Genomic DNA, 13,371 nt, shown 5'->3' with positions numbered 1-13,371 from the left:
CCCCTACAAGTGCCAAGTGCCCCAGTGTGACCAGTTCTGTCTCCTGCCCGCTTGCGAAGCAGCCTGAGCAAATCAGGTCTTGGCTGTTTCTGCCAGCAAAGGGGCTGCAACCCCTTTTGATATCATTAGCTGGCCCTGGGATTGTGCCCTATGGTCTTTTCCTTTTGAAGCGAAGAGTTTTTTTTCTTTGTTTCACAGCAAGCTGTCAGCTGAGAAACCTGATGCATTTCCATTATGATTCTCGGTGGGGTGGGGGAGGTTTTCCCCTCTCCCTTTTACATTGCAGAACATAACCTTTTATAAATAAGGAAAAACTGGTTTTCTGCATGTTTGTCGAGTAAGGCAGTGTTTGCCGAGGAGCTGTGCAGCAGACTGTAAGATACCGGCATGGGAAGGATTCTCTTAGCTCACTAGGAGAGGTGCAAGCACAGCAACCCAGGCCTTGTCTGCTACGAGAGAGCTGCAGGGTTTTCTTAGTAACCTGAACTCTGTTATGCTACTTGCTGATTAACGCTAATAATGACTTCGGCACATCCTTTTCCAAAATCCTCAAGGGCTTGTTGGAAAAATATTCCAAAGCCATAAAACCAAGGCCAACTTCAACCAAGTAAGGTATTCCTCCCTGTTAGAAAGTGCAGGGGGCTTCAAACCCACTGCAAAAGACCTGGACTAGCTAAGGAGAGTGGAGGTCTGTGATTCAGTAACATCTCATCATACCATCAGTCCTTGCACATCACAGGAAGGGTGGCCAAAATTTGAAATGGGCTCCCAAGGGAGGTGGTGCTCTCCCTACCTTGGGGGTCTTTAAGAGGAGGCTGGACAGGCATCTGGCTGGGGTCGTCTGCCCCCAGCACTCTTTTCTGCCCAGGCAGGGGGTTGGACTCGATGATCTTTTGAGGTCCCTGCTGAGCCTAGGAACTAGTCTTCACCCACAATTCCATTTTCTGTGGATAGGGCACCCTTTTCTGGCTGTATTCATGTTTTTTCTTGCCCATCTTTCATGCTCGGAGGCAAAAGCCCTTTACAAGCATTAATGAATTCAGCTTCGCAGCTCCCTTCACTCCTGCTGTGAGGAGTTGTTGTCGAGAGGGAGAAGTGAGGCGTAGAGACTTTAAATTTTGCAATGCCACCTCGGGTGCTGCACAGCCAGGATCTCCCGATCCCTGGGCCGTGTCCATGAGAGCTCCTGGGCAAGGAGCACAGAGATGCTTCAGAAACCCTGGTTGTGGATCCTTGTCCCCTGCAATATAGGGAGATGACCCCTGTCTTGGCAGGTGGGGAGCTAAGCCTCAGAGATGCTCACTCAAGAAGCAAAACAAGTGCATCTCATCTCTTAGACAGGAAGGATGGTCTCCTAGAAGTGCTTCTAGATGCGGGAAAAGTCTTCACTTCCTTCATGGATGCTGTGAACAAGTACTCGTGCTTTGCTTTATCACCTTGCAATTCCTTGTTTCAGTAAGCTGCCAGGGATTTCATGAAGGGCTCCTAGTTTATGATGACTCTGTTGAATAACCAGCCTTTTCCCCCTGAGGGATAAGACCTTTCTCTGTACCAGGAGGATTTTCCTGTTGTTTGAAGGAGGAAGGGGCTAGTAGCTGGCCAAAAGAGCAAAAATTCAGCAGGTTCAAGTCAGCTGGGAAATTTCAGAGCACAAGGCTGGAGTGGGACTTAAATTCCCCAGACATATTCCTAATAATTTCCTTAAGCAATTCACTGGAAACAAGAGATAATGAGAGCACAGTTTTCTTTGCTGCAGCTGGTGGAGGTTTGCTAATCTCTTAAGCAGTCGGACTAGTCGGAGCCAGAATCCAGCTACAATACACTCAAATTACCAGCACCAATGAGTCAGATGGCAGACCAAAGCAGGATGGAGCAGAGTTTATAGGATTAATAGTCATTTTCATGGTAATAATTTATGCTCTCTCATAGAGCATCATTATTGCCTGATGATAAAGTTATGCTCTGTAATATGAGAGAGCAGCAATGTCCTGGAACATGAGCCAGACAATGTTCGGTGAATTTTATTTTATGGGCTGCTCTGATCAAATCCCTGCTGTTTTAAAGAAGTGGTGCCCCGTGCGCCGTCCCCACACACCCAGCCACCCTCCTGCACTGCCCTGGGGCAAGCCAGTCCATTCCTGGATGGCCCCGGGCGTCCTGCCAGCCCCAGGTGCCTGGTGAAGGCAGAAGCGGCGATGCACCCAATGCTGTTTTATTTTTTGGCAGAGCCTGCCTCCCTCTCCCACAGCCGGGGAGTGAGCTGCCGGTGGGCCAAGCAGCCCCTGAGCTGTGGGGGACCCTGGTCCTTCCCTCGGTGGCAGCAGCACCCACTGGGGCCACCCGGGCAGGCTGCTAGTGGGCTGGGTGCTGCCCCAGCACAGCGTCAGGGAAGAGTTTGCTGCCCCAGCTCGGAGGCAGCAACTATCAACAGCAGTTTGGGGCCAAAAATAGATGAGAGGACATACAGCAAAGGGTGCCAGTGCAGATGCTGGCAGATCTAACTGAGAGATGGATTCAACCTGAGGCAAGCCCGGGACAACCTGGGCAGCCCTGGGGGGCACTGCCGCTGTGGAGGGAAGGACCGGGGCCCCTTGCAGCTCAGTGGTTTGACCACTGGCCATGGGCAGACTCCAGCTGTGACCAAACCAAAAAAAAAAAATGGATCAGGCCCTTCACTGTGATGGAAAACTTGACATGGTGAGTTTCAATTAAACCCCCCCATTTCAATTTAGGGGGCATTGAATCAACCCTGAGGACTAAATGCCCGTCATGTGTACAAGCACCCTTAATGTTAGCCTCTTTCAATTTTGCCACAGGCCTTTTTCTAAGCCCCCCAGAGAAGTTTCATTATCCAGCAGATTAGACTGTTGATCTCAGGCCTCTCTCTGCCCTTTCAGCTTTGCTCTCCTGCACATTCCTCCTTCCCAGTCATGCTTGGCCTCCTGCTTTCTTGGGTTTCCTAGTGTAGTCCTCGCCCACTTCTGCAATGCACTCTCGCTGTTGAGACCCAGCTTCGACCAAATCCGCCGGGTGCACACATCCCTCGTTGCTTCGGGCACTCACATCTGGTCCTCCTCTTCTTTTGACACGGTCTGAAATGTTCTGCAAAATCCTGATTGATTTCTGTTTAGCTGACAAAGATCAGTGAGGCATGCAGCGCTGGTAATACGCCCCTGAAAGGTATTTCTATGCCCCACGTACTGTCAATGAAGAGAAGCCCCTGACTGGCTATGTGCCCTTACTAAGGAAGGCTGCATAACATGGGCACCCAGGATTACCCATCCCTAATATTAATATATGTCGGGATAATAAGTATTGCAGCCAAGATGGTGAGGAGGTTGCAAGCTTTTAACTCAGACGTGAGTATATTGTAGACTGATTTTCCTGGAAGTTTGTCTTTCATTTTCAAAGTAAAATAAGCACATTCACATGTCCAGAGCTCAGGAAGAGAGTCCTCTCAGAGGCAAAGACCAGAAGACTCAAAATGAAGGCATTACCAGCTCCTATTGCACCTCTGACAATGACTGCCTCTGTAGCCTTGGACAAATCCTTTAATCTCTCTGTCTTAATCTTCCCTAGCCGTCAGATAAAGATAAATAATAGATACTTAAACTAGAGGGGGATAGTAAAGATTTACTAGCTAATGGTTGTAAAGTGCGTTTGAAGACCAAGTGTTTAGATAAGCAAGAGGTCATGTGACTGGAGAGAGAACAGGAGAGAAGTCCCGTAAATGGAGAAACCCAAAGCCAACGTGATGCTTGCCCTCGCTGCGTCCGTGCCTAATCCTTGCTTTCTCTGTTACTCAGGCTGAAGAATGCGAGCTGGAAGTAGTTGAACAGGAGAAGGACGTCACAGCTTTGTCCTCCAGAGACGCTTGCAAATGCCATAAAGAAGACTTGGCCAAGGCTCTGCATGTAAGCATGACTACAGGTGTTGTCACCTCAGTCGAGACTCAACATTTATTATTTTGGGATTTCTTTTCTTGCTGGTTAGTTTTGTGTTACTCAGGGATAGGGTCAAGCTGCACAGTTCAAATCCACTTGCCATTGTGACCTCCCCCATAATTTGTGGGTATGCAGATCTGGGGGGTTGTTTGGGAAGAGCCCTCAAATTTGGGATGATTTTTATGAGAGCTGAATAACATGAGTTACGTTGTTGGGACGAATGATGGTGGTGAGCCATTACTGAAGCCGTCCAGATGATTCATTACTTGGGGACTCTTTGTCTATCACCAGCAGGTAGGAGGTTCAGGCCCATTCTGCCAACGTCCATCCAATATGCACAGCTCTGACCTGCTATGTGGTCTTCCAGCTCAGGTCTTATGTGGAGTCTTAGTGGGCTGTTGTATAGCCTCAGGTTCATGACTTATACCTACCACAGTTGTAGCATCTCAAGAACAGTTGCCTTATGGGTCTAGACCAGGAGATACGTCCTCAAAATACCACCTGATGCTTTTGCAGGCCCTCAGTCGTGTGCTTTGTGTGTGCTCACTGAAGTGGAAGGGGTGAGCTGGGGTGCACATATATATTTGTGGGGTGTCCCACAAGGAGCACAAGGAGAGAGTCTAACTCAGGTGAGCTATTAGAGACTCAGCTTCCATCTGTGTTTCAAATCCAGATCACGGTTACTCAGTTCCTATTAAAACTCTTCTCACTGGAGAAACCTAATACTATATTGGGAGGAATGCAGGCTTGGCCATGGATATATTAGACTAATAATCCAAAAGATAGAAAGCCACTGACTAAAGAATCAAGGAGTGTCATAATCCAAAATATTTTCTAAACTTCTCATATATCGTCCATTCTTGCCGTCTTTTAAAATTTGCAGTTGCAATTTGGTTTCTTTTAAAATATTGTCTCTTTCATATGGAAAAACACTGAAGTATTTTTTTCTAGTGAATCCAGAACTCAGTCCCATGTTTGCTTTTTGATCTGCCATTCAGTCGTCCATGTGGAAGGAGGGTTTATTAATTTATTTATGCCCCTTCTGCTGGTTCTTGGAGAGTGGATGACAAAACTGTAGCATACTCTCCTTGTCTGCAATTTCAGGTCATTCTGAATATTCCAGTTTGTACAGCCTGTCTCATATAAAAAACAGCTCTAACACTCGGTCAAACATTAGACCCAACTTCTGTCCAAGCTTATTAATAGCTTTTTAATGTAGCTTTGCACGGTTATCCACTATGATTTTAATCACCCTCCAGGTCGATTTACAAACGGGACTCTCGGAGTTATCTGTGCTCCATCGCAGGCTGACCCATGGCTGGAATGAATTTATAGTAGACAATACGGAGCCAATATGGAAGAAATATCTAGACCAGGTAACTATTTTGTGGATTTTTTTAATGCCCGGATAAAGCAACCAAGATAGCCATATATTTCTGCAATTCTGCATTACTCAGCTGTTAAAAAAAATCATCCTGAATTCTGTATGGTAAGACGTATACTGGTTCATGAACCCCCATTCTTTAAAGAAGTACTTGGGCTATCTGTGTCCCTGGGGAAATCGCTGCAGGCTAAAGACCCCTATTTGCTGTGTCTGAAGATAAAGATCTTTGCCATGCGCATAAATCACAAGCTTTGTCATTCATGTATTGATTGCATAACGCTTGGAGCATGGTCCGGTGATGAAAGAATGAAAGGTTTGAGAAGGAAAGTAATAAATTGGTCTCATCCTGATATGAGTTGTTATATGGTTCAGCGATCAGCACTAAACCTTCAGCAAAAATGCCTGTGGCATCTAAAGCTCGGATGAAAGCTGACTTTCAGCTCTTTGATATGGTAATAAATTTGATACCGCAAATTATTTGGAAAGGTCAATGATTCAAACAAACCCACAGAAACAAGCAATGGGGATGGGTGACATTTTTAATCTTATTCTTCTTCAGTTGAGTAATCCTTGCGCAGATATAGATTAAATTTTCCTTTCACCAGTGGATCTCATTAGTTTTATCTATCTTTCATGCCTACCTTAGAGAAGGATTTTTGTTGTTGTCGTTGCAGATTTATTATTTTGGGATTTCTTTTCTTGCTGGTTTTGTGTTTTGCTGGTTCCATATTAGCCAGGCCTTAATTATTTTAAGGGTTACTTTTTATTTCAGTATTTTTTATCTGACCTGATCAATATTCTTTAAGCACGTAACACTTAGTAAATCTTCTAACACGTTCTGCACTCCTAATCAAAAATTTTTAATAAATGTTGAATCTTTTTTTCCCTTAATCCTGACTCTTAGCAAGTTATTTTCCTTTGAAGTTACCATATTAATTCTTTAGTTATACCTGCACTTTCTGACAATGCTTCAGTCTCTTTGGTGGTTTTGGTGGATCGCATAATTCACACACAAAGGTGAACGATCCTTAAAAACAGACTTAAATTTCAGTATGGCTTATTCCTGTCACTAAACTTGTAAAATAAATGCTATGGATCTAAGGATGGCAGTGAAGTGGCATTGACTGCAATGGGAACAGAATCAAGCCTTCACTCCTTTAACATGTTAAGCCGTAACTTGTATGCCATAGCAAGCAAAGACTTTTTTCTTCTCTTTCCTTTACCCTAATTTAATTGCATCACTTGTAAAAGTAGCTAAGTGAAGCTAAGATGTTTACACACTGGAGCTTAAAATTAAGCCTCATATCCATATTTAGCACCTACTAAAATTAACACAATTTCAAAAATACTAAGCTTTCACTAGCCAACAGCAGCCAGAAGCACACGTGCTGTGGACTGAGCTTTTATCTTATTTTCTTGGTCTGTGCCCCAGCTCTTCCACGCCTGTGCCCACATGAGCAGGCTAAGTAGGATTAGACTGAAAGCTAGCAGACTGGATTTAATTTCCCCAAGTCAATGATTACAGACGGATGCTGCTGGGGAGTCTTAGGGGGGATTTCAATGCAAATTATGTGAACCTTGCTGTTTTGAATGAAGTCTGGCCCTAAACTGCTTCTCGGTTCACCTTTAGTGATGGATTTTTCACGCACAATTAAAAAAAAAAAGCCTGTTTTGGTTTTTAGTTTAAGAACCCGCTGATTCTACTGCTGCTGGCTTCTGCCTTAGTGAGCGTCATCACAAAAGAGTACGAGGATGCTGTGAGCATTGCAATGGTAAGCGACTGCCCCGTCCACGCAAGCATGTCGTTAGCTGTAGTCCATGTGCCCAAGAATTTACTACCTTTTTCTTCTTAGGCCGTGCTAATTGTGGTTACGGTGGCCTTCATCCAGGTATGTCATGAGCGAAACCTTGTAGCGTAGCTTTCCAGCTCAATTTATAGCGCCGTTGGAAACCATCCTGCTTTTGTGACTTTATTCTGTGCTACTTTCTTATCAGGAATATCGCTCTGAAAAATCTTTGGAAGAGCTCAACAAGCTAGTCCCTCCAGAGTGTAACTGGTATGTCATACATACCTATTCATTTAAGTTCTGGGCAGCGAAGCAGATAACGAAGGCAATGATTCAAGTCCTTGCGCATGCAGCGAGCTTCAAAACCAAATAAGCGATAAGCCTGTCTCTGGATGGGACATGAGCACCCTGCATGCATACAATTATATCTCTCATGATAACTCGCCTCTGTGACTACAGAGCTCTGGTTATTCATGGCTATGGGAGTTCTCCTTTAGCTCAGGCCTGGGGTTTGAGAGATAAAGATCCTGCGTGTGATACCAACTGTTTGCAGGGGTGTGGGCACAAGTACTGCGAAGCAGCACATGTGGGCTATAATGCTAAGAGTCCAGCCATTCCTATAAATCGAATGTTGGTTTCCCAAATGTGCATATGGAAATGACGGCATTAGCATATGAAGGGTTTGCATAATGTTTAGGCTGCCCAACCTTAGCTAAATCACTATAGGGGGTGGGGAAAGTCATATTTCTCATGCTATCAGATCATTATTTGATAGAATCATAGAAAATGAGGGTTGGAAGGGATCTCAGAAGGTCACATCTAGTCCAATCCCTGCTCCAAGCAGGACCAGCCCCAGCTACATCATCCCAGTCTTAAAAGCCTCCAAGGATGGATACTCCACAAAACCCTTTGGGTAACCTGTTCCAGTGCTTTACTACCCTCCTAGTGAGGGAGTTTTTCCTAATATCTAACTTAACCTGCAATATCAGCAACTCGAGACCATTGCTCCTTATTCTGTTCTTTCTCCTTCCTTTGTTTGGCCTGATAACTGCATGCTCAGAATAATTTGCAGTTGTGTTTTCTTTTATTATATCATATACTAGGCATGTCCAAAGACAGTTTATACAGTATCAAGAATAGTAAGGGCTAGATCTGCAAGGTAGTACCTAGCATGCACCCACAGATCCATCCTATTGAACAGTCTCACTCCAGGACGGCTGAGCTGCACATGGTGAAAAAGCAGTGGCAAGAATTAATGTCTTCAGGTCATCTTTGTGACCTCCCCACCATCCTGGCTGGCTGAATGCCAGACTGGTCTCCAGATATAGATTACCGCAACCAGAAGGTTGTTTAGCTGCCAACGACCCACAAAAGTGAACCCATTACCTGGAGATGACTAGGGTGTAGGGAAGGCACAGATATGCCCTTTACGCTCCTGTAGATTCTCCAAGGCAGGAGAATCCCAGATTAAGCATATCTTCTGACTTTATTATAGCTTTGCACTGTGAGACTGAGCCTAATGGGTTGGCTGTCTTTTTAGAAACTGAGATTTCTGTATACACATAAACACATGCATATGTAAATTAACACCAATATACAAATACCCAATGTACATGCCTAGATAGGCATTTGGGAATAAATTAGCTACGTGTTAATGCATGCATGCAATTGCATGTGCCAAATTTTGAAAAGCATTTCTGTATGTACCACAAGTCTACATTGCACTGAAGTCTACAGCCGTGTCTGGTTCATCAAATCGGACTTGCCTGAGTGCTCTCCAGTTTACAAGCCCATTCTGCTATGGTTATCTCTGAAAATCAGGTCTTACATAGCCAGTGGAAATAAGCGGTTCCTGGTGAAGTTATAACCATTGTATCAAAAAAGAGGTGCAGCTTTTTCTACAATAAAGGGCATGCAACTTTGCACCTTGCAAATACTCTGATCACCTTTACCTATTTCTTTCAGTGAATTGCGTTAAAGAGGCACCAAATCTTTTGAAGGTCAAACATGTAGGACAACAATACCAAAAAAAAAACCCCCAAAAAATCAACCATAATTCTACCTTTCAACAGTCTGCTGAGTCTTACAAGATATTGAAGCTGCATGTAAGCAGTCTTTGAGTTCAAATAGCAGGGATAATTCTCTAGTTGTAGACACTTGGGTTAAATGAACATACTAGTGAAATCCAGTTTCCAAATCCAGCCTTCTGCTTACAGATTGAGAGTGTATTCAGAGTAGGGACATAATTGCCTTTTCTTAGTATGTTCATTTTTTAGGACAGGGGAGAAGTTCTTCTCCTCTTTCCCTAGCAAACTGTGGGGCTGCTACAACTAATGCTATTTACATTCATTTTCAATGTAACGCAGCGTAAGGGAAGGGAAACTGCACCATCTTCTTGCACGGGAACTTGTCCCGGGAGATATCGTGTGTCTTTCTGTTGGAGACAGGGTTCCCGCAGATCTCAGACTGATAGAGGTAAGCTCCAGTTCATGCATAAGTGATAACGTGCGGTAGTCAATGCTGAGTGAAAAGCCATAAACACTTATGTTTTTAATTAGGTTACAGACCTGTTGGTGGATGAATCCAGTTTTACTGGCGAAGCTGAGCCTTGTAGCAAGACTGATGGTACCTTAGTGGAAGCTGGGGACATAACGACACTAAGTAATGTTGTTTTCATGGGAACCCTGGTGCGGTATGGGACGGGAAAAGTGAGTCCTCTATGCGCTCCATTGCTATGTCGCCGCAACATGTCTTAAATAAAGTTGACAACAGGCGTGACTTCTCTCTCTCGCCCTAATTCAGGGAGTGGTTATTGGAACCGGCAAAAACTCGCAGTTTGGAGAAGTGTTCAAAATGATGCAAGCAGAGGAGGTAAGGGAAATGAACTCAGTTTTGTTGGAAGAGGGCAGTAGCTATCCTGTGCGGGCTCTGTGGCATCAGAGTCTGCACGCTTTTATTAAAATATTGGAGTCCACTGTGATTTCTGGAATGAAGTTAATGAGCCGGACCAGGGAGACCTGGGTTCAGTTCCCATTTCTGCCACAGACCCCAGGTGCTGAAACCCTCTGTTCAGAAGCTCCAAAGGTAGCACCCAACTTCCCTAGGCGCCTCCATCTTCGATGTTGAAGTCCACCAAGAATGTCGAATTTTGTTTCTGCACTTGAGCAGAAGCGCTGCAGGGCTGAGCAGTTCAGCTCCTGTCTCATGCCTAAGCCCCGAGAAACTAGGTGCTTTCCATCCCGAGGGCATCAGTCTAGTAGCGTCCTCAGATTACAGCTAAACTGGACCCAGAGAAAGGGGCTTCCCACGAAGCGGAGGTAAAGGGGCAGGGTTTGCAGTTATATAGCAGTGTAATGACTAGAGCATGGCATGAGGGAGAGCTGGTTTTAGTCTCTACTACTGTCTGACCTGGGTTTGGGCTGTTCTGGCAGCCCTCTCCACCCCTTCTCTTCAGGCTGTGCCATGGTGCAGAAGAGAAACCAGGATTCACTGGGCCATTCACTGCCTGTGCAGCCTAGTGGATGGGGAATTTAACTGGAGGGGGTTCCAGCTTTGAGATAACATGGCTTCTGCATTTTATCCAGGGACTGTATAATATCAAAAGTATGCATGCAGCTTTTGGCTCCCACTTCGAAGCATTTAACTTTCTGGCCTGTCTTGTCCATTTAGACTTAGGCTCCTGAAGGTAGGGGCTATGTGTGCATGTTGCAACAATGCTTGATCCACGTCTAATCTCAGTTTGGGCTTACTTGGCGCTGCAGGAGTGATGACTGGCATATTCATTTTGTCCTTAATTCTAGACACACATCACGTTTTATGTAACAGGCATTATTTTCATTCATGTTTCCAGACACCTAAAACTCCTCTGCAGAAAAGCATGGATCAGCTGGGGAAACAGCTTACCCTCTTCTCCTTTGGCATAATTGGTGAGTTCATGAGAACTGTACTCCGCATTCAGTTACGGACGTCTGACTGGCTCTGGGGCCGGAGCAGTCAAAAGCTGGGCACTCAGATGCAAAGGTAGCTGGAGAAGAAGAAGACGGCATTCCCTAAAAAGTTCGATTGATATCATTTCTTCTCCCTTCTAGGTTTAATAATGCTCATTGGCTGGTTGCAAGGAAAACATCTGCTCAGCATGTTTACTATTGGAGTTAGGTGAGGATTGAAAAGACTCCTTGCTTTCTTACGTGCAATGAAATCTCTCTCTCAACAACGTTTCTCATTCAAGTGGCTGACACAGAGACAATAGAGGGCAGTTTTTCTTTGTCCAGAACAGAATTTGTTACTCATGTAAGCTCTTCAGTATAGCTGTTGATCCTCAGCCTATGAAATTAGTAGGAGTTTTACCACTTGGACTCGATGTCCTCTTGAGGTCCCTTCCAGCCGTACCTCTCTATGATAAATTCACTTCAGTAGATTTCAGAGCAAGGGTGAAAGAATGTACTATTTCTTCAACGACAAATGAAGGAAATAAAAGCAGGTTGGAGGTTTTATTTCTGGTTTTATTTTACCAGTGCATTATTTCATTAGCATCAGAATTGCATTGTGAATGTGCTCCTTCAGCAAGGCATATCTAAACTCAGGCTTCCCTGCCTACCTTCCTATTTCCCATCATACATGTCCCACCATACCTATGCTATAAAGTAAGAGGGAGTGTTACATCTGCAAATATTAGCCTTGTTGGTCTTATCTGATGAAGTTGTCTACAAAGCAAGGAAAGTTAGATTTCTGTGTGATATGAAAGTGCGTGCACAGCCCTTTAAATAAATACAGAGAACCATCTGTTTGGGTAAGACTTGGGAAAAGTATGTTAAGTGTTACCATGGCCCCAAGATCATTATTTTTCTAGTATTTTGCATTCAAACAGAAAAGAAGAGAAACTAGTTTGGTTCCAGGTTCACTACAAAGTGAGGAAGAAGAAAAGAATTGAAGTCAGGATTTTAGGAGTGGTCTCTAGTTTTGAACGGCACATTTGAATGGGTTGCGACCCTGGATTTCCTAGGTGCTGAGCGGTGACATTCCTGTTGGACTGCAAGATGCTGATTAGTTGTTAGGCAAAAATGTGTGATGAAACAGTTTCAGTTGGAAAATGCTGTTTCACTGAAATGTTTCACAGATCTAGGGCATTGGTTTGAGTGAGAAGGAGCAAGAGACCAGAATAGCCGTCTTTCTGGTAAGAGAGAGACTGGACAAAATAGGAGTCCTTAACATGTGGGAAACCCAAGTTCAGTCTATTCCCAGTCCTAATCTTATCTTTTGAGGCAAGAGTCCCATCTCGTGCAGTGCAGAAACATTGATTTGCAACATGCAGTTAGGTGGTGGGTGCTGCACAGGGTGGTTTGAACATACTGTAATGGAAAGTCTTGTCTCTCTTTACTGAAACCCAGCCTGGCTGTGGCTGCCATCCCAGAGGGCCTCCCAATAGTGGTCACGGTGACACTGGTCCTCGGCGTTTTGAGGATGGCCAAGAAAAGAGTGATCGTGAAGAAGCTGCCCATAGTGGAGACGCTGGGTAAGACATCTGCCTGTCCCCTGCATACAGTCAAAGCAGTGACTGCATGAATGGCTACCTGCTTGCTTAGGGCACCTGGCACCAGCTGACTGCAAGCCTGTGACTTGAATGAGAGAGTCAATAAATAGTCCAAATTCCTTTGAATAAGCTCACACCTCATCTCCACTCCCACCAACATTTCTCACTCCTCCCTGTAATTTCCCAGGGCGCTAAAGCAGCCCTCAGGACCAGTTCGAAGTTTCCCTTCACTCTTTCAGTCCTTGACATTCATGGAGCCAGCTGTCCTTTCTTTTTCAGGCCTGCTTATATACCCCTAGATCTGTTCCTTCGCTTCCTCCCCCAACTTTTGCTCCAGAGGCTGTTCCTGTTTGGCACCTCACTTGGAAAGCAGCTCTCTGCAGTTGATCAATGGGCATGACTGACTCAACTGCAACTTTGCTGCTATTCTTCTGGCTCCTTTTATCTTCCAAATACCTCTCCTTACCAGATACTATCATATACCAGAATATCATATCATATATCATATCATATCATATATGACATGACATACAATATATGATATATCATATATCACATATCATATATGATATGATATGGTATGATGTATCATATATCACATGTCACATCATATCATACTATCTCAGAATATCATATCATATCAATACTATCCCAGAATGACTGCATCCTTGGATCTGTCCCCTGGGAGTTTTGCCTTTGTCAGAGATCTGGCTTGCTAAGCAGCAA

At 44.6% G+C, this 13,371-nt stretch overlaps 1 protein-coding gene across 2 annotated transcripts in view; it reads left to right on the top strand.

Annotated features, from left to right (window-relative positions):
* Positions 1-13,371, top strand: part of ATP2C2 (ATPase secretory pathway Ca2+ transporting 2) — a 45,888-nt gene that overhangs the window by 16,171 nt on the left and 16,346 nt on the right. The window contains exons 1-12 of one of the 2 annotated variants that reach the window (XM_019505462.1): positions 3,256-3,593; positions 3,808-3,914; positions 5,204-5,320; positions 7,011-7,100; positions 7,182-7,217; positions 7,324-7,385; positions 9,482-9,590; positions 9,674-9,823; positions 9,918-9,986; positions 10,966-11,041; positions 11,204-11,270; positions 12,503-12,627. In XM_019505462.1, the coding sequence (XP_019361007.1) occupies positions 3,485-3,593; positions 3,808-3,914; positions 5,204-5,320; positions 7,011-7,100; positions 7,182-7,217; positions 7,324-7,385; positions 9,482-9,590; positions 9,674-9,823; positions 9,918-9,986; positions 10,966-11,041; positions 11,204-11,270; positions 12,503-12,627 (1,117 nt within the window). In that variant the 5' untranslated portion in view covers positions 3,256-3,484. Of the gene's footprint in view, positions 1-3,255; positions 3,594-3,806; positions 3,915-5,203; positions 5,321-7,010; positions 7,101-7,181; positions 7,218-7,323; positions 7,386-9,481; positions 9,591-9,673; positions 9,824-9,917; positions 9,987-10,965; positions 11,042-11,203; positions 11,271-12,502; positions 12,628-13,371 lie in introns of those variants that run through there. The other variant, XM_019505461.1, reaches the window with a different exon arrangement.

Source organism: Gavialis gangeticus, unplaced genomic scaffold, assembly GCF_001723915.1.
Source record: "Gavialis gangeticus isolate Ggan-Ray unplaced genomic scaffold, GavGan_comp1, whole genome shotgun sequence".
NCBI classification, from domain to species: Eukaryota; Metazoa; Chordata; order Crocodylia; family Gavialidae; genus Gavialis; species Gavialis gangeticus.
The sequence above is the reverse complement of the archived record's forward strand: the minus strand, read 5'-3'. Positions and strand labels throughout refer to the sequence as shown.